At 45.8% G+C, this 20,578-nt stretch overlaps 1 protein-coding gene across 5 annotated transcripts; it reads left to right on the forward strand.

Annotated features, from left to right (window-relative positions):
• The first annotated feature begins 11,908 nt into the window (after positions 1-11,908).
• On the forward strand, positions 11,909-18,505 carry Fbxo27 (F-box protein 27). 5 transcript variants are annotated; one of them, XM_031385927.1, is made up of 6 exons: positions 11,909-11,997; positions 12,635-13,015; positions 14,117-14,228; positions 14,349-14,444; positions 15,515-15,650; positions 17,987-18,505. In XM_031385927.1, exons 1-6 carry the CDS (start codon positions 11,970-11,972, stop codon positions 18,236-18,238), a joined length of 1,005 nt encoding a protein of 334 aa, XP_031241787.1. In that variant the 5' UTR covers positions 11,909-11,969; the 3' UTR covers positions 18,239-18,505. The 5 variants fall into 5 exon arrangements, with proteins under 5 accessions (XP_031241787.1, XP_031241789.1, XP_031241788.1 ...); XM_031385929.1 differs by lacking the exon at positions 11,909-11,997 and adding an exon at positions 12,082-12,094; XM_031385928.1 differs by lacking the exon at positions 11,909-11,997 and adding an exon at positions 12,114-12,304.
• Positions 18,506-20,578: the final 2,073 nt, after the last annotated feature.

Here is a 20,578-nt window from a genome sequence, read left to right on the forward strand (position 1 = left end):
CTGCCCCTGCCCCTGCGTTCTAGAATCAAAGACCTGAGCCACCTTGAGTAGTTCAGATTTATTTTATCTTTAATTATGTGTATGTGTACATGTGAGTGTAGTGCCTGAAGAGACCAGTAAAGGATGTTGAACCCCCAGGAGCTGGAGTCACAGGTAGTTCTCGGTCCCTAAAGATTGGCATGGGTGCTGGGAACTCAACTCCCGACCTCTGCAATGAAGTCTATGCAATGACCCATATTTCCAACTCCCCATTCTTTTCTTTTTCTTTTTCTTTTTCTTTTTTTAATTTGTTCATTTATTTTATGTATGTGAGTACACTGTTACTGTCTTCGGACATACCAAAAGAGAGCATTGGAATCCATTACAGATGGTTGTGAGTCACCATGTGGTTGCTGGGAATTGAACTCAGAACCTCAGGAAGAGCAGTCAGTGGTCTTAACCACTGAGCCATCTCTCCACCCCATTATTTTCTTTTAAGATGTGGTTTCCTGTAGCCTAAGATGGCCTTCAGTTATAGATCTAGAGCAGTAGATGAAGTTAACTTCTGATCCTCCTGCTTCTACCATCAAGGTGCTGGGTTTGCAGTTGTGCACCAAGAAGGCAGTCTCGGGAGGTTAGCTGTTCACACTGAGCGGTTGACACACTCATCTTCTCTTAAATGCATTTGAGTGTCTCAAGAGTATTGACAACGTATAGATCAAGGAAACCGGTGAATAAAGGTGTGTGGGTAAAGGTGCTTGCCACACCCAGTGACCTGAGTACTAGTCCCAGGTCCCACATAAATGTGGAAGGCAAGAATCACCTCCCACAAGCTGTCTTCTGGCCTCCACAGGCTTGTGCTTGTAAGTTGAGGTGCTCAGTGAAATTGCTATACCACTGCACAGGTAGAAAGAATGGCTCATTTGGGATCAAACTGCCAACAAAAGCTACCACCCTGCAAGGCACAGAGAGAGAAATATGGAAGAAAATGGCATAGAATTTGGAATCGATTTAATGATTTACCAGCACCTTCTAGTTCACCAACACCTTCAACTACTGAATCCTCTCCAAATACTCTTTCCCCCGGGAGCACAGAGAACATAGAGGCCCATGGTGGAAACTATATTTCCAGCTTAAAGAAGCAAATGCCTTTGATGATCTTGATCCATCAATTGTGACTGGCAATGAATTAGGTGACCTGATATACAAAGGTTTCTACAATTTGGGGGAAGATAAGAAAAAATGATTGTGCTGGCTTATTGTTCTTAGTATCTCTGGACAAATTAATAAGGGAAAAGTATGAGCTGTATAATAAAATTGATGGCTCCAGATGCAGATGAACAACCTAAAGGCTTCTAAGTGTGCCCTTGAAGAGAATCTTCTCTCCAGCAGCCATAGAGCTGGAGTTGCAGAAAATCAAACTGAAGCCCTCATTATAAGGTTTGCTGAATTACAGCGAAATTCAAGTCTCGGCCTCAGAGAGTGTCAGCAGTTAAAGTAAGGGCATTAATTGGCAAAGAATGGGATCCTATAATGTGGAATGTGGAATGGGGATGTGTGGGAGGACCCTGTTGAAGCTGATCCAACGTGCATGGCCAATGCGTGTGGGGTTGCTCATCCAAGTAAGAAGAGGCAACCTCGAATCTAAAAAGCATACACCTTACATACTTTTACAAAGGCAAAAGGGCTCGTTGACTTATTCTTTTTTTTTATAAAGATTTGTTTATTTATTATATGTAAGTACACTGTAGCTGTCTTCAGACACCCAGAAGAGGACATCAGATCTCATTACAGATGGTTGTGAGCCACCATGTGGCTGCTGGAATTTGAACTCAGGACCTTCGGAAGAGCAGTCAGTGCTCTTAACTGCTGAGCCATCTCTTCAGCTCTGCTAGTTGGCTTATTCTGATTGGTGCAATATCAAACAAAGGATCTCTTCAGGCATTGGGTGGCTTGCTCAAGGGGGCTGCTCTTGGCTTCATTGTCCCCTACCTAACTCTTGTACCTGGAAAGCCCCTGGAATGGGGCGAGCTGGAAAGTCCCAGAATTTTAGTTAGTGGGGTCAGGGTGTTCTCAGAGTTCAGTGCAGGGAGAGGTAGAACATCTAATCTTGTTCTTACAGGTCTTATCAGTTAGTTTATGTTCTGGTCAGCTTTTAGTTCATCCCAACCCTCCTGACCTTAAAAACTTTGTTTTCCTTATACAAACCCTGTTTCTTTACTGATGACAGACCCATATTGCTGCCTTATCATCATTATCTGCACCGTGTTAATACGTTCTCTAATACAAGTAATCAAGTGATTTAAAATGCAGGGGCCAAAAGTAAGCAATAATAGGAGTATAATCAATGGCCCTACAAGAATGGAGACTAAAGTCGTGAGCCAAGGGGAGGAGTTGAACCAAGTTTCAAACCAACTCTTGTCTTGAGCTCTTTCTCTTTTTCTTTGTTCTAACCTTCTCTAATTATAGCTAAATTATCTTTAACCATACCTGAGTGGTTTAGATAAAAACAACACTCTTCTTTTAGTGCCACACACAAGCCTCCTTCTGTAAGAAACAGCAGGTCTAGTCCCCTTCTATTCTGTAAGACCACTTCTGAGAGGGAGGTCAGCGACTCTTGGAGGTCAACTAAACTCTTTTCTATTCTCTCTATATCCAAATCAATGGCGGCTCTTAGTTCTCCATAAGCTTTGTTCTATAAGGCAATAGCCGATGATCCTATAGCTGTCCTTGCAGCTCTCAAACTCAGTCCCAATATAGCTGCCAAGGTAACCCCTAACTCTCTCTTTTGTGTCTTACTAAGTCTCTGGCATCAGGACCCCAATAATCTAGCACATCTTCATAAGGGTGGTATAACAACCTGGGCTGGCTAGGAGATTATGTAGTTTTTCAACTTTATCAGAAATCCAAGAATGACTGAATAATAGAGAATATATGGGAAGCCTAGCACAGCTTCCAAAAATATTGCCAATTGATAGAGACTGATGGACACCTGGATAGTCCTTACTTCAAAACGTTGGAGCATCAGTCTTCAGCCTTTTGGCCCGTGAATGTCTGACAGATAAGAAAAACAGGAATATTAAGGACTTGCCTACTCTGTCTTGGCAGATATATGCTGTCCTAGGCCTGTGTGTCCTTTTTGGACAGTATTGTCTGCAGATGAAGAGGCAACTTTGCCTAGTGGCTGTCCCGCCACAACTGGAGCAACTCCAATGATGCTCAATTTCTTCTTTGAGTCTGAGAAAGGGGTGCGGTCGGTCTCAGACAGGTCTCCAGTCAAATGAATAAATAATATCAAATGTCACATTCTGTGGATTTCTGATGTTTTTGAAAACCAACTATCTATGTAAAGTGATCTGGACTGTAGTCTGTTAACTACTCTCAGCTATTTTTAATTAAAATCTTGAAGTTACCCTAACAATAAACTCAGAGCCATGAATTTGTTAATTTGGCCCTAAACTCACAGGTCTAAACATCTCAGATCTGTCTATAATAACAGTAAAAGAGGGACTAGGTCTAAGCCCTGTCTACTAGGGGAAATAAAAGAATTACTTATAAGCCTACAGACAACTCTTACTGAATCCAGAAATTTCTTAAGTAGATACAGAAAACTTCATCCTTGGTCTTGAAGTATGCACAACAGAACTGTATTAGCTACACCTCAGTCAATAAGAACACTATCATGCACCTAACTTACCAACAGATTCTCAATTTAAAAGCATTTACTCATTTCTTGCATACTAGTTTAAGATGTAAATGGTTTATAACACAAGTCTCAACATTTACCAATTACTACTACAAACATGGAATACAAAATTCAAAACTAATGACATAAATGTTAAAGCAAACTTTCCGGGAATAAACTATATATTAAAGAAATACTCAAATACCTGATCAAACTTTAGTCACACAATGTTCCTAGTTTAAATTATCTATGCACCAATCAAATCACTTTTAGTACAGAGTAAATATTATCAGAAGGTTCTTTTCTCCAAATTAAGATAGAAGAAATTTATACCAAAGATAACTTTGATTTTGTATCAAAATAAATTCTGCACCAAATAGGAATGTATGACTTTAACTCAATAACAAATCGTAAGGCTTTCTATTAAATGAGATTATGGCTATACAATTAAATCTGGCTATTTCTTCCCTGCTCCAAATATGACCATTTTACATTTCCTAGAAAGACAACCTATTAACAACCCTCTCCAGCCCCAAAAGCCCAGGGAACTGGGTTGACGACTCTTCATAACTTCTTCAAGTTGAACGGGGCATTGAGATATAAGGGGGGAAGGAAAAACAGAATTTATTAGTCTTCTGATGTCTGTGTCTTGACTAGATCAGGCTGAAGTCCAGGACATCAGGAGTTCAAGCAGGCCAGTTTAGCATGTCTGACAACTCAGAAATCTGCCTGCCTCTGCCTCCCAAGTGCTGGGATTAAAGGCATGCGCCACCACTGCCCAGCTGGATACTGGTTCTTATTGATGCTGATCCAAGAAATATTGTGGCCTTCCAGTTAAAGTAGGGGCTTATAGAGGCCAGGTAATTAATGGCTGATTTCTGACTCACAGTAGGTCCAGTAGGTTACTGAACACATCCTGTGGTCATTCCCCCAGCCGCAGAATGTATAATTGGGATAGATATAGTTAGCAGTTGGCAGAATTCTCACATTGGTTCTCTGACCTGTGGAGTGAGATTATGGCTATACAATTCTGTATGGCTATTATGGTTGGAAAGGCTAAATGGAAGCCTTTAGAGTTGCTTCTACCAAAGAAAATAATGAATCAAAAACAGCATCATACTTCTGGTAGAACTGCAGAAATTACTGCCACTAGCAAGGACTTGAAAGATGCAGGGGTGGTGGTTCCCACCACATCTCCCTTTAACTCTCCTATCTGGCCAGTGCAGAAGAAAGATGGATCATGGAGAATGACAGTTGACTATTGAAAACTAAATCAGGTAGTAACTTCGATTGCAGCTGCTGCACCAGATGTAGTTTCATTACTTGAGCAAATTAACACATCTCCTGGTACCTGGTATGCAGCTATTGATCTGGCAAATGCCTTCTTCTCAGTGCCTGTCCACAAGGACCACCAGAAGCCATTTGCTTTCAGTTGGCAAGCCCAGCAGTATACCTTTACAGTTTTGCCTCAAGGATATATTAACTCTCCTACCCTGTGTTATAACTTAGTTAGAAAGGATCTTGAAGCCGGGTAGTGCCTTTAACCCCAGAACTTGGGAGGCAGAGGCAGGTGGATTTCTGAGTTCAAGGCCAGCCTGGTCTACAGAGTGAGTTCCAGGACAGCCAAGGCTATACAGAGAAACCTTGTCTCAAAAAACAAAAACAAAATAGAGAGAGAGAGAGAGAGGGAGAGAGAGAAAGAGAGAGAGAGAGAGAGAGAGAGAGAGAGAGAAAGAGAGAGAGAGAGAGAGAGAGAGAAAGAAAGAAAAAAGAAAGCATCTTGATTGTCTCTTCCACAGAATATCACACTGGTGCACTATATTGATGACATTATGCTAACTGGACCAAGTGAGCAGCAGGTAGCAACCACTTTGGACTCATTTGTGACACATATGTGTATCAGAGGATGGGAAATAAATCCAACCAAAATTCAAGGACCATCTACCTCACTGAAATTCTTAGAAGTCAATGGTGTGGGGCATGCAGAGATAGTCCTCCTAAGATGAAAGATGAGTTATAGCAACTGGCCCTTCTCACCACAAAGAAAGAAGCACAACATTTAGTGGATTCTACAGAGAGCACATTCCTCACTATGGTGTGTTACTCAGGTCCATTTACCAAGTAACTTGGAAAGTGCTAGCTTCGTGTGAGGCCTGGAGCAGGAGATGGCTCTTCAATAGGTGCAGGCTGCTTTACCACTTGGACTGTATGATCCAGCAGATTTGATGGTACTTGAGGTGTCAGTGATAGATAGAGATGCTGTTTGGAGCCTCTGGCAGGCCCCCGTAGGTGAATCACAGAAGAGACCTTTGGGATTTTGGAGCAAAGCTCTGCCATCATCTGCAGACAACTATTCTCCCTTTGAAAAACAGCTCTTGGCCTGCTATTAGGCCTTAGTGGAAACTGAACATTTGACAATAGGACACCAAGTTACTATGCTACCTGAACTACCCATCATGAGCCAGGTGCTATCAGACCCTCCAAGTCATAAAGTAGGACGTGCACAGTAGCAGTCTATTATCAATATGGAAGTGGTATATACGTGATAGAGATCAGGGCTTGCAAGCAAGGCACAAACAAGTTACATGAAGTTGCCCACATGCCCGTGGTTTCTACTGTTACAATGCCATCTGCTACCAAGCATGCACATATAGCCTCATGTGGTGTTCACTGATCAGCTGACTGAAGAAGAGTAGACTAGGACCTGGTTTACTGATGGCTCTGCGCGTTATGCAGGCACCACCCGGAAGTCAACAGCTGCGGCATTATGACTCCTTCCTGGGACAACCCTGAAAGATACTGGTGAAGGAAAATCTTCGCAGTGGGCAAAACTTCGGGTGGTACACATGGTATTACAGTTTGTTTGGAGGAAGAAATGGCCAGATGTATGATTGTTCACTGACTCATGGGCTGTAGCCAATGGGTTGGCTGGATGGTCAGGGATTTGGAAAGATCATGATTGGAAAATTGGTAAGAAAGATATCTAGGGGAAGAAGTATAAAGTAGATCTCTCCAAATGGGCAAAGGATGTGAAGATATTTTGGGTCCCATGTAAATGCTCACCAAAAGATGACGAGCTGAGGAGAAGTTCAATAATCAAATGGGTATTCTTTCCCCTAGCCATCCCTGTCATTGCCCAATGGGCACATGAACAAAGTGGCCATGGTGTCCCAGATGGGGGTTATGCTTGAGCTCAGCAATGTGAACTACCTGGCTACAGCTGCTGCTGAGAGCCAGATCTGCCAACAGCAATGAGCAGCAATGAGCCCCAGATATGACGCCATTCCTTGAGGCGACCATTTGACAACCTGGTAGCAGGTTGACTACATTGGACCACTTCCTCCATGTGAAAGGACAACGTTTTGTTCTTACTGGAGTAGATACTTATTCTGGTTATGGGTTTGCCTTTCCTGCACGCAATGCTTCTGCCAAAACCACTGTCTTAGTTAGGGTTTTACTGCTGTGAACAGAAACTATGACCAAGGTCAACATTTAATTGGGGCTGGGTTACAGGTTCAGAGGTTCAGTTCATTATCATCAAGGCGGGAACATGGCAGCATCCAGACAGACATGGTGCAGGAGGAGCTGAGAGTTCTGCATCTTCATCTAGCAGAATACTGGCTTCCAGGCAGCTAGGATGAAGGTCTTATAGCCCACACCCACAGTGACACACCTACTCCAACAAGGCCACTCCTCCTGGGCCAAGCGCATTCAAGCCATCAGAGCCACCATCTGTGGACTTAGAGAATGCCTTATCCATAGTCATGGGATTCCACACATTGTTGCTTCTGACCAAGGAGCTCATTTCACAGCCAGAGAAGTGTGACAGTGGGCCAACGATCATGGAATCCACTGGCCTTGCCATGTTCCCCACATCCTGAACCAGCTGATCTGATAGAAAGATGGAGTGGCCTTTTGAAGACACAGTTACAGCACCAATTAGGTGGCAGCAGCATGAAGGGCTGGGGCAGAGTTCTTCAGAAGGCAGTATATGCTTTGAATCAGCATCTGATATACGGTACAGTTTCTCCCATAGCCAGGATCCACGGGTGGATCCAGGAATCAAGGGGTGGAAAAGGGAATAGTCCCACCCATTATGACTCTTAGAGACCCTCTAGGAAAATTTTTGCTTCCTGACCCTGCAACTCTAAGTTCTGCTAGCCTAGAAATTTTGGTTCCAGAAGGGGGAGTGCTCCTGCCAGGAAGCACAACAAACATTCCATTGAACTGGGAGCTCAGACTCCCCTCTGGTCATTTTGGGCTTCTAATGCCCTTAAACCAACAGGCTAAGAAAGGAATAACAGTGCTAGGAAGGGTGATAGATCCAGATTACTATAAGGAAATTGGATCGCCTCTTCACAATGGAGGTAAGCAGGATTATGTCTGGAGTGCAGGAGATCCTTTAGGGCATCTCTTAGTGCTACCATGTCCTGTGATTAAAGTCAATGGGAAACTACAATAGCCTGATCCAAGCAGAATGACAAAGGATGCAGACCCATCAGGAATGAAGGTATGGGTCACTCCTCCAGAAAAAGAGCCAAGACCTGCTGAGGTGCTTGCAGAGGGTGGAGGAAATACAGAATGGGTAGTAGAGGAAGCGAGTTATAAATACCAGCTAAGAGCATGTGACCAGTTGCAGAAAAGGGGATTACAAGTGGTATGAATGCTTCTGTTTTATTGTTAAGAACACATTTGTATAGATATATGTGCTTATTTCCAATTTTTTTAACATCAGCTGAGAAAATATCAATTGGTGTCTAAGTTGAGATACTAAAAGAATGGTCCCAAGGAACATAGACCTATTCTAAATTTACACTGTTTGTGATTGTACAAGATATAGTTATATCATGTTAGGTGTACTTATGACCTGGTTATTGTTCCACTTGGACATGAGATATGATTTGTATCAAGTTGACAAGGGGTGGATTGTGATGGCCATTCCTGCTTGTCAACTTAATTACATCTGGCATCAACTACGATCCAGAATTGGAGGGCACACCTGTGATCCAGATCTTGAGGCTAGAAGGCAGGTTTCTGACCTGGATCTTGACATGGAGATCTTGAGATATAGTGGCTATGAAAAGCTGAGACCCAGGCAATGCAGTACACGCCTTTAATCACGGGAAACTGAAGCAAGCAGATCTCTGAGTTCAAGGTCAGCTGGGACGAAGCAAGTTTTAAATTCAGGCTTGGTGGTACACACCTTTAGTCTGGGCCACACCTTCTGCTGGAGACATGAGGAAAATGGAAGAGGGAAGATTCATTCTTCATCGGCTGCCTTGCACTTACTTGCCAGCACATCTGTTGGAACCTGCTTCTACAGAAGACCAGCTGGAACAACTAGCTATGTGGGACTGAGCAACTACTAGATTCTTGGACTTCCCATCCACAGCTGACCATTGTTAGGTTAGTTGGACTACATACTAAGTCATTACAATAAATTCCTTTAATGTATATAGAGACATTCCATAAGTTCTGTAACTCTAGAGAACCCGGACTAAGACAGTGTGTAAATGCTCTTTCACTAATTAACCCATGACACTCTAGCCCATATTTAGAGACAGGGTTGGCAGTTACTAGGTTCTCTCTGCCTTTCTCTCCCCCTCTCCTTAAGATAGTGGCACTATTAGGATGTATAGCATTGTTGGAATAGGCGGGCCCCTGTGCGTGTGGGCTTTAAGACTCTAGTCCTAGCTGTCTGGAAGCCAGTCTTCTCCTAGCTGCCTTTGGAACAAGAGGTAGAACTCTCAGCTCCTCCATGTCTGCCTGGACACTGCCATGCTTCCACTGATGATACTGGACTGAACCTCTGAACTTGTATGCCAACCCCAATTAAATGTTATCCTTATAAGAGTTGCCTTGGTCATGGTGTCTGTTCACAGCAGTAAAACCCAAACTAAGACAAACAAGGCTTTTCTGTGTAGCCCTGGCTGTCCTGGAACTCACTCTGTAGACCAGGCTGGCCTGGAACTCACAGAGATCCACCTGCCTCTGCCTCCAGAGCACTAAGAATAAAGAGGTGTGCGCCACCACACACAGACCTGACTGTTTTTCTTGTTTGTTTTTTTGTTGGGAGCAGCCTGACTGCTCTATCAGCCATAACTGCTTATTGGCACAAAAGCCTTAGCCTCCATGGGAATGTACTAGCCCAGCTGAAATCAACAGCTGCCTCGATGGGAAAGTACTGACCCAGCTAAGAACAAAAGACTATTAACCTTGCTGCCAGGTATCCAACAGCCCACTTTGTACCAGCATAGAGAAAAAAAAATAGTTCATTAATCTTACAGATAAGTCTCTAACAACCCACTTGGTTATGAAAGCCCACCTCAGATTTTGTGGTTAAACATTGAACAATTCATTTTGCTATGAGATCAGACATCTGTGGGTCCTGTAGACAAGTGCTTAACTCCCAGTCCAGTTAGGGGCAGAATAGTCATGCACAGTTGGGGACAAAATAGTCATGCATCACATAGACAGGTGCCTAGCAACCTGAACTTTTTATCTAGCCAATTTCCTGATCCTGAGAACACTCTCCGAAGACAAAGCGACTCTGTCCCTCAATGCTTGTAAGAGTATTTAACCTGAGCGAGAAAAATTAAAAATTGCAGCTTGATTAGACTCCTTGACTCGCTGTCATTCCTTCACATCCTCTGTCTCGATTTCTCTTCCAGGTGACCCCACTAGTCCCTGCTCAACTGCCCCTTGAGAGCAGGGAGGCAGGTTTTTCCCATCCTGAAGGCTGAACCCAGGGCTTTTCCCATGCTACTGAAGCGTTCTCCCTCTCATTTGTATATCTAGGTCTCTTTTTACTTTTTTTTTTTTTAAAAAAAAGATTTATGCTGGGCAGTGGTGGTGCATGCCTTTAATTCCAGCACCTGGGAGGCAGAGGCAGGCGGATTTCTAAGTTTGAGGCCAGCCTGGTCTACAGAGTGAGTTCCAGGACAGCCAGTGCTACACAAAGAAACCCTGTCTAGAAAAAAAACAAAACAAAAAAGATTTATTCATTTTTTATATACACAGATACATATGAGTGCTCTATCTATATGTACTCCTGTCCACCAGATCCCATTACAGATGGTTGTGAGCCACCATGTGGTTGCTGGGAATTGAACTCAGTACCTCTGGAAGAGCAGCCAGTGCCCTTAACCACTGAGCCATCTCTTTAGCTCTCTTTTTACTTTTTATTTTGAGACAGGCTCTCACTAAATTGTCCAGGCAGTTCTGGAATGTAAGATTTTCTTGCCTCAGACCCCAAATAGCTGGAATCCACACTATGCCCAGGTAAGAGCTTTTAGGTTTTTATTTTTTAAAGATTTATTTATTATTATATGTAAGTACACTGTAGCTGTCTTCAGATGCACCAGAAGAGGGTATCAGATCTCATTATGGGTGGTTGTGAGCCACCATGTGGTTGCTGGGATTTGAACTCAGGACCTTCAGAATAGCAGTCAGTGCTCTTACCCGCTGAGCCATCTTGCCAGCCTCAGGTAATGGTTTGTAATTAGTTGCCCAAGACAAACAGACACACACACACACCACACATTAAATACACCACACCCAGAGAGAGACAGACATACACACAGACACGCACATATACAGGCTGCTTATCACGTCTGCCTATTTTATTGGTCATGTGTCTCCCCCTATAAACCAAGCTCAGTGGCAAAAGAACCCAGATCCAGTTTTCTTTGTTGACACTTAGTAGCATGCCTATGACTCACTGGACAGAGCTGATATACAGGTTAAAATAAAAGATCTGTAGACAGGGTATGGTGACACTTGCCTGTAATTCCAGTTCTCCAAAGGTAGAGGTTCAGCCGTCAAGCTTGGCTACTTAGTGACTTCAAGGGCAGCATGGGCTCTACCTGAGTCTCAGTTGCAAAGTAGGGCTGGAGAGATAGATGGCCTATTTCCCAAAAAGGACACGGGTGTAACTGTCAATCACACAGGTGCTCACAACCATCTGTAACTCCAGTTCCAGGGAATCCTGAAAATACCCCCTCTGACCTCCACAGGTACCAGGCATAAACATGGTGGAGACATACAAGCAGAAAAACATCCATATACATAAAACAAAATTTAAGAAGTAATTTTTTTAAGAGCTGGTCTTAGTGGTACATGCCTTTAGTCCCAGCACTCGGGAGGCTGAGGGAGGCAGATCTCTCAGTTTGCCTACACGATGAGTTCCAGGCTAGCCAGCCCTACAAAGTGAGACCCATTTGCTACACCTACTAGCGGTGCAGTCTCTTAGGAAGGTGATGGCCTCTAAGAGCCTTGGTTCCTTTTCGGTATTGTGAAGACAGAGATGTGCTATCTTGGCAAAGATGGAAACTGTAAGTTTGGCTGATGTTTTCGTTTAGTGGAGTCATTTTTTTCCTCTAGAGCCTGCCTTTTCCTGTAAATCACGGATGACTGTGTCTGGGATTAAAGGTGACGGGACTGTTTAAGGCGTTTAGGGGTGGAGCCTTCCACTTGGATGCCTACTCGAAATAATAGTTGTTACCAGATGCCAGGCATCTACTGCGGATTTAGGGACACTCCAAGTGTTGGATTGTTGCGAAACCGCTAGAACAGTGCCAGAGCCTGGCCTAGTCCCCTGGTGGATTCCTAAGCTGTCCACCTGTCCTAAGCCGGAAGGAGGTGGGGTCTGGAACCAAAGGGCTGGATTTTCGGCGAATCTCAGAAAGGTTTCGCCTGGGAACGAGAGCATTAGGCAGAGAGCTATGGCTATGCGGTCCTCCAGGCCTCGGTCCTCCAGGCCGCGGAGGGGAGCTGGCAGGGGTGCCGGTGAGCACCAGCGGGCTGGGAGGAGGGGACGCTTTGGGGACAGCGAGGCGGCGAGGGACGTGGGAGGCAGCGGATGGCTTTGGGGCTGTTAGTCTCGGGGTGGACGGCTGCAAAGCCGGGCAGCAGAGGCTGCGTGTCGCGGGGGAGGCTGATCACTAACATCTGACCCCTCCTCTCCTGCAGTCCCAGCCAAGCGGGACGCGGAGACCATGGGTGCCTGGACATCCAGGACCCGGGTCCCGATGCCGGAGCCCGACCCCCAGGAGGCCCTGGACCTGTGCCGTCTGCCCCCGGAGCTGCTCCTGCTGGTCCTGAGCCACGTGCCACCGCGCGCGCTGCTGAGGCACTGCCGCCGAGTGTGCCGTGCCTGGCGCGCCCTGGTGGATGGCCAGGCCCTATGGCTGCTGCTGCTGTCCCGAGACCACAGCGCAGCGGACCGCGCCCTGCTGACTCTAGCCCGCCGCTGCCTGCCCCCTGCCCGCGAAGACACGCCCTGCCCGCTGGGCCGATTCTGCGCGCTAAGACCGCTTGGACGCAACCTCCTCAGCAACCCCTGCGGCCAAGGTGAGGCGCTTCGAGGGCGGGGCCCAGAGAGCCGAGGGGCGGGACCAAGAATGCTAATACAGAGCCAGGAAGGAATCCACCAGAAGGGAGTAAGGGCGGGGTCACGAGATAATTGTGGGCGGGGAGACCAGAAGGGAACCAGTGAGAGGGGATAGGGCGGAGTCAGAGATGGTGTAATGGGTGGGGCCTAAAGGTAAACTGAGAGGCAGGGTCTACAGATGAAGCAGAGGGAGGGGCTGGAAGTGGGGTCACACTTGACCCAGTTAGAGTGGCTGAAAGCACCTGACCTACATACAAGCTGTGGAGGGGACCATACTGCATATCCTCTATCTGAGAGACAGAATGCATAGAGAGGCACCAATGAGCAATTAAAATCAATACATAAATATCTTTTGTTTGATTGGCTTTCACATTTTAACAATTTATTTTCATTAATGTATATGTGTGCTTGTTGGAGGTCAAAACAGATTCCCTGGGACTGGAGTTTCAGGAGGCTAAGCCTCCTGGCTTGGGAGCTGGGAGCTGACCTCAGGTCCTCTAAAAGAGCAGTTCCAGACTTTTAAATTTTCTTAGTATTTTTTAGTTTGGTTTTTGTTGTTGTTGTTGTTTTGTTTTGTTTTGTTTGTTTGTTTGTTTTTGCGGGCTGGGAAGATAGCTCAGTGGCTAGGAGCACTGGCTGCCTTTCCAAAGGACCTGAGCTCAGCTCCAAACACTCAAGTGGAGATGCACAACCATCTGTAAGTCCAGTCTCAGGGAGATTACCCTTTCTTCTGGCCTCTGAAGGTACCAGACATATACATAGTACGCAGACATAAACTTTTAATTTTTAAAAAATTTGTGTGTGTGTGTGTGTGTGTGTGTGTGTTAAAGGGCTCAAGCCTCGTGGTACAGGTAGTCACCCGCCAACTTTGTATCATCATTTCTTTGCTAGTATTTTTGCGTGAAGTCTGATGGTTAGTTAGACTAAAGTTTTCCCACTGAACTGTCCTGTCTGCTCAGGTTTCTAATTCTTTTCAAACTTGAGGGGTGGTGGAGGTGCGGCGGCGCGGCTTGAATTCCGCAGCAATCCTAAAGCCTCCGCACCACTGTTTGTCTCTACAGAAGGCCTACGCAAGTGGATGGTGCGGCACGGTGGGGATGGATGGGTGGTGGAGAAGAACCGGAAACCTGTACCTGGGGCCCCTTCACAGACCTGCTTCGTGACTTCCTTCAGGTGAAAGCCTTCCCCGCCCCACCCCACCCCTCAGCCCCCAATGGCCAGAACCCTTTAAAAAAGGCCTGCCGGTTCTCACGGACCAAGTACCAACCGCTAACCGCTGTCTCACCTTCCTAGTTGGTGTCGCAAGAAGCAGGTCGTGGACCTGGTGGAGAAGGGTCTATGGCCAGAGCTGCTGGACAGTGGTGGTGTGGAGATTGCTGTCTCTGACTGGTGAGTCTGGGGACATGAAAAGCCCATTAGTAAGCACTGGGGCCCACGGCACACACTTGTAATCCCAGGATGGCATTGGTGAGCTCAAAGCCAGTGTGGGCTCCATGAAGTCGAGACATTTTACCAACCTTATCAGGTGTATCCAGATGCCTGTAAGAGTGTCCGCTCTCTGTACAGAGTTTTTATTGGAGCTTCCTGGACTGACTGACCAATTAGCTGCTTGCTCCTGTGGTTAACCACAGCCTCCAGGCCAACTGACATTACCTCACAATCCTAAATTATACTATGGCTCTTTCTAAAGTGGCCAGATTTGGCCTATGCCTATCTGTGGACATGGACAGACCTTGTCCTCAATCAATACGGTAGATTATTTCGTATGTCTTGCGTCTCCAAAGAAGACACTCCTGGAAGGCATGGTTTTGCCAGGGCCAGAGATCACTTGAGTGCATTTTACTGGAGTAGAGACAAGTACAGGCACTAAGGATTGAACCCAGGGCCTCATGCATGCTAGAAAAAACCTCCACCACTAGACCTCACACTTCAGGTCTCCTTCTACTTGTACTTGTGGCAGAGTCTTACCAAGTTTCCCAGGCTGGCCTTGGACTTGAGATATCCCTATGTCAGCCTCTAAAACAACTGGAATTACAAGCCTGGGCCACCTGGCTCTCTCTGCCTGCCCAGTGCTCAGGTTAGAAGCATAGATCACTATTCCTGTCTTTTCAGCTTTTTTTTTTTTTTTTTTTTTTTTTTTTTTTTTTTTTTTTTTTTTTTTTTTTTTGAGACAGGGTCTTGCTATGTAATCCTGACTGACCTGGAACTCTTTTCAGGCCAGACTGGCCTTGAACTCACAGAGATCTGCTTGCCTCTGCCACCATACCCAGCAACACCCAGCTTCTTCCATGAGTTCTGGGGTTCAAACACAGGCTCTCATTCTTGTGCAGCAAGCCCTTCACTGACTTAGTCATCTTGCCAGCTCCTCAAGACCCTTGTGAGGAACTTAATTTGTACCCCTAGGGAGGCTAGGCCCTCCAAAGAGGTAGGTGACACATTGAAAGCTCCCCTTCCCACAGGTGGGGAGCTCGACACGACAGCGGCTGTAAGTACCGTCTCTTTGTCACGCTTCTTGATGCTCACCAGAACGTCATAGATAAGTTCTCGGCTGTGCCAGATCCCATTGAACAATGGAATAATGACATTTACCTGCAGGTGAGCCTCTGGCCAAAGATGAGCTTCTCACTGGGTGGGGATTGGTCGGCAGGGACTTTGATTGTCTCATCACTCTCAACATATGGTCAACAGCAGTCATTTTTACTATCTCTCTGTCTTTGGGTTTTTGTTTTGTTTTTTAAGATTGATTGATTGATTGATTGATTGACTGATGTATCTGGGTGTTTTGTCTGCATGTATGCACATGCATGTGGACATGGACAGACCTTGTCCTCAATCAATACGGTAGACTATTTCGTATGTCTTGCATCTCCAAAAAAGACACTCCTGGAAGGCATGGTTTTGCCAGGGCCAGAGATCACTTGAGTGCATTTTACTGGAGTAGAGACAAGTACAGGCACTAAGGATTGAACCCAGGGCCTCATGCATGCTAGAAAAAAACCTAGTAAAGGGCATCAGATCCCATGGGACTACCATTATAGACAGTTGTAAGCCACCATGTGAGTGCTGGAAATTGAACTCAGTCCTCTGGGAGAACAGCCAGTGCTCTTAACTGCTGAGGCATCTCTCCAGCTCCTCCATCTTTGGTTGTAAATTTGGTTTTTAATGTGGTGTGTGTGTGTGTGTGTATGTGTGTGTGTGTATGTTGTATGTGTATATGGGGTTCTGCCTGTGCATTGTGTATGTGGAAGGCAGAGAGATCTATGTCATAAGTCTTTCTCTTTTACCCTCCACCTTAGTTTTTGAAACAGTGTCTGTCACTGAACGAGGAGCTCATTGATTGGCTAGACTGACTGGCCAGTGACTTGTGAGGATCCACTTTGTCTGCCCCAGCACTAGAGTTACAGACATACATATCACCACAATCAGTTTGGACACGGGTGCAGGGGATCTTAACTTGGGTCCCTTATACTTGCATTTACTTTATCAACTGAGCCATTTCCTGGGCTCCGCCCTCTTATGTCCTCAGAGTCAGTAAATGGAGAAAGCTGGGCTAGGCAGTTCTGGCTGAAGTCTCTACTGTGCAAAGAATAGCATTCAGCCCTTGCTGAAGGGCAGGATGGTGGTGGTGGGTGATCTTGACAGCTGGCCATCTGCCCGCCCTGGGGTGCCCATGATAAAGGGGAATCACTGTTGATTTGGTTTTGAAGCTCCCGAATGAGATCTCTAGGCTAGTCTACATTGAGATTCCTCACATCATGGCTGCTACAGGACAGCCTTCTTCCATAGTGGCTAGAGCTAAGGAAGCCAAGAGAAATAAGCTTCAGCTACTTGGCATGTTCTGATCTTGCTTGGGAAGTCACGTGATAAAGCCTATTCAAGCTCACTTGCTTCTGCCATTTTTTTTTTTTAAAAAAACAAAGTCTCATGTAGCCCAGGCTCAAACTCACTGTATAGCTGAGGCTAGCCTTGAGTTCCTGGTTCTCACTTCTGTCTCCTAAATGCTGGGGATAATTGCAGATGTATTTAGCCCCACCCAGAATTTCTACCACATTCTTGGTGATAAAACCTCTTTTATTTGGATGGGTTTTTGGTTTGTTCCTTTCTCTTTGAGACAGTTTCTTACTATATAACCCAACTGTTGAGGACTATGTAGCCTGAGCCTCTAACTAACCTTCCTCCCACCTCAGTCCCCCAACCCTGTGATAGCAGGAGCTATCACCACACCTAGCCTCAGATTCCACCTGCTAATGAGAACATGGCAAGGTTTCAGAAGGGCCGTCGTCTGGGAAATCACAGAGTGGCTGACGGAAAGGCTGTGATACAAGGCTGACTGACTCCTTCTACCTCCAGGTCACCCACGTGTTCTCCGGCATCAGGAGGGGCATACGTTTTGTGTCTTTTGAACACTGGGGCCAGGACACACAGTTCTGGGCTGGCCACTATGGGGCCAGAGTTACGAACTCCAGCGTAATCGTACGAGTCTGTCAGTCCTAGTCAAAAGGCAGCCAGCCATTTTAACAAGACAATCTGACTGTGCCTTCCTGGAGCTGTCGGCTGGAACCCATCATGAGTCAAGCACTGTACCTCCCTGGCACATGAAACTCTGGGATCCAGTGAAGGGTCCTGCTTGGTCTTGTTTTCAGAGTCTGGAACATTGAAGTCCTCCATCAGATCTACCTATTGCTGCTGCTGCATGAGTGCCTGGGTGCCTGGATGCATGGGTGCCCAGGTGTATGAGTGCCTAGATGCTAGGGTGCATGGGTGCCTGGATGCCAGGGTGCATGAGTGCCTGGATGCCAGGGTGCATGAGTGCCTGGATGCCAGGGTGCATGGGTGCATGCTGGTCTCAGGTCACAAGCTGCCTCTATTTCAATTCGATCACCCTCTTTGCCCTGCCCCTGATATTGATCCCCAACCCTTTTTTGAGACAGGGCATCCCAGCTGGTGACAACTCTCCTGCCTTTGACACTCATGTGCTGGGACTACAGGCACACACCAATACCACTCAGTTTTGTGCAGTGCTGGGAATGAGCCCAGGGTTTCGTGCATGCCAGGTAAACATTCTCCTATTTGAGCAACAACCCAGCATCCCCTCTTGTCATGTCCTGTTTCTGCCTCAGGGACTTTCTCTGTCCCTTCACTTCAGCCCTCTACTTAGGGCTGAACTTAGGATTTATGGCTAGCAGAATTCCATCTCCCTTGGGTAAAGAACCAAAGGTCTCTTGGCTACAACCAGGCCTCCTCATTGAAGGTTGTCTTAGAGTATATCTGCCCACAGGTTTTCTCCAAACAGTTAGGAAGTGCCTAGAGTCCAGGCCCTGATCATCCAAGATGTCTATAATTGTGTAATATTTAAAGTTATTTTTCATTTTCTTAAACAATGAGAGAATAATATACCGGCAATATCTATCTGCCAATCGCACTGTAATAAACTGATTATTTTGCCTAAACTGGTTCATATCTTTTTCTTTGTTTTGATCTTTTTTAATACTTTATGTGATTGCTATTGTGGTTTTGAGACAGGATGTCACTATATATCCCTGGCTCACTTGGAACTCACTATACAGCTGCTCTTGTGTGTGTGTGTGTGTGTGTGTGTGTGTGTGTGTGTACCTTGTGTGTGTGTGTGTGTGTGTGTACCTTGTGTGTGTGTGTCTGTGTATACCTTGTGTGTGCCTTGTGTGCTTGATGATGGTGCATGTATACCACGGTGAGCATGTAGAGATCAAAGGACAACTTGGGGGAGTCAGTTCTTTCCACTATATAGATCCTAGGGATCAAACTCAGGTTATCTGGTTTGGTGGCAATCACTGCCACCCACTGAGCCATCTTGGCAGCCAATATTTTGACTTTTTTTTTTTAAATCAGACAGGGTCTTCCTATGGTATGGCTGGCCTGGAACTCATGACAGTCTTTCTTCCTGTGCTTCCCAAGTTGTAGCATTACAAGCAACATGTGCCCAGCTTGCTTCAGGTCTTTGTTTCATATTTTTTTTTTGTTTGGTTTTTCGAGACAGGGTTTCTCTGTATATCCCGGGCTGTCCTGGAACTCACTCTGTAGACCAGGCTGGCCTCGAACTCAGAAATCTGCCTGCCTCTGCCTCCTGAGTGCTGGGATTAAAGGCGTGCGCCACCACCGCCTGGCCTTTGTTTCATTTTTTGAGGCAAGATCTCATGTAGCCTAGGCTGACCCCAAGCTCTGTCTAGCCAGCTATGGCCTTGAACTTCTGAACCTTCTTCCTCTGCATCCCAAGTGCTATAAACTGAACTCAAGTCTTCTGTAAGAACAGCACTCAGTTCTAACCACTGAACCATCTCTGCATCACCAGGTCTTCTCTCTGAGTGGGAGATTTATTTATTTATAAATGATTTTTTGTTTTTTTGCATCATGGTTTGTATATGCTTGGCCCAGGGAATGGCACTATTAGAAGGGGTGTCACTGTGGGGGTGGGCTTTAAGACCCTCATCCTAGCTGTCTGGAAGCCAGTCTTCCCCTAGCAAACTTCAGATGAAGATGGAGGACTCTCAGTTCCTCCTGCACCATGCCTGCCTGGATGCTGCCATGCTCCACCTTGATGAGAATGGACTGAACCTCTGAACCTATAAGCCACCCCCAATTAAATGTTGTCCTTATAAGACTTGCTTTGGTCATGGTATCTGTTCACAGCAGTAAAACCCTAAGTGTATGAGTGTTTTATCTGTATGTCTGTGAACCATGTGTGTGCAATACCTGTAGAGGCCAGAAGAGGGCATCAAATCTCCTAGAAATACAGTTAGAAACAGTTGTGAGCCACCATATGGGTACTAGAAACTTAGCTCCAATCCTCTGGAAGGATAGCTAGGGTTGTTAACCTCTGATCCATCTCTCCAACCCCATGAGATTTTTTCCAGGAATTGTTAAAGCCATAGACAGTAGCAGCTTGACGGGCTTTGAGGACAGCTCAGGCCCATGTGCCAAAATTTGTGTTCCTTCATATGGGTTACAGAGGAAGAAAAGGTTCTAGACCTCGTAATTGATGAATGCCTACTGTCCAGGCTGTCAGGCTGCCTCTGCATCAGTTATGAGGCTGGGAAGGGAAAAAAACTGGAAGGAAGAAAAAAAAAAAAGAGTTACTTTAGTTCTGGAAGGCAAATTACTGTAGCTTGAGGGCCTGTCAAAGTTCAACCAAAATTAACAGGCTTTACAAAATGGCTTCTTCTCCTTGTAAGAGAGACCGCAGAGAAACCACTGAACTAGACCACTCCATGGGTAGAAAAACAGTTTATTGGAGATCAAACTCCTGATGCTGTCTCCCTCCTGGGGATGGGGGCAGAGATGGAAAAGCAAGCAGATTTTATATGAGAGCAGGATGGGGTCTTTGCGGACAGATTAAGGAGGTACCAGTGAATAATTGCACCTTTAGGCAGTGCTTCTGTTTACGAAGTCAATAGTCACCAACACTGCCATTTCCTTATGCCCTTTGTAGCATGTAGTTCCTACTACCCTGCTTTAAGCTCCAGGCAGACGGAGCCCAGGTTTCCTCA

This window comes from Mastomys coucha, unplaced genomic scaffold (assembly GCF_008632895.1).
Source record: "Mastomys coucha isolate ucsf_1 unplaced genomic scaffold, UCSF_Mcou_1 pScaffold21, whole genome shotgun sequence".
NCBI lineage: Eukaryota > Metazoa > Chordata > Mammalia > Rodentia > Muridae > Mastomys > Mastomys coucha.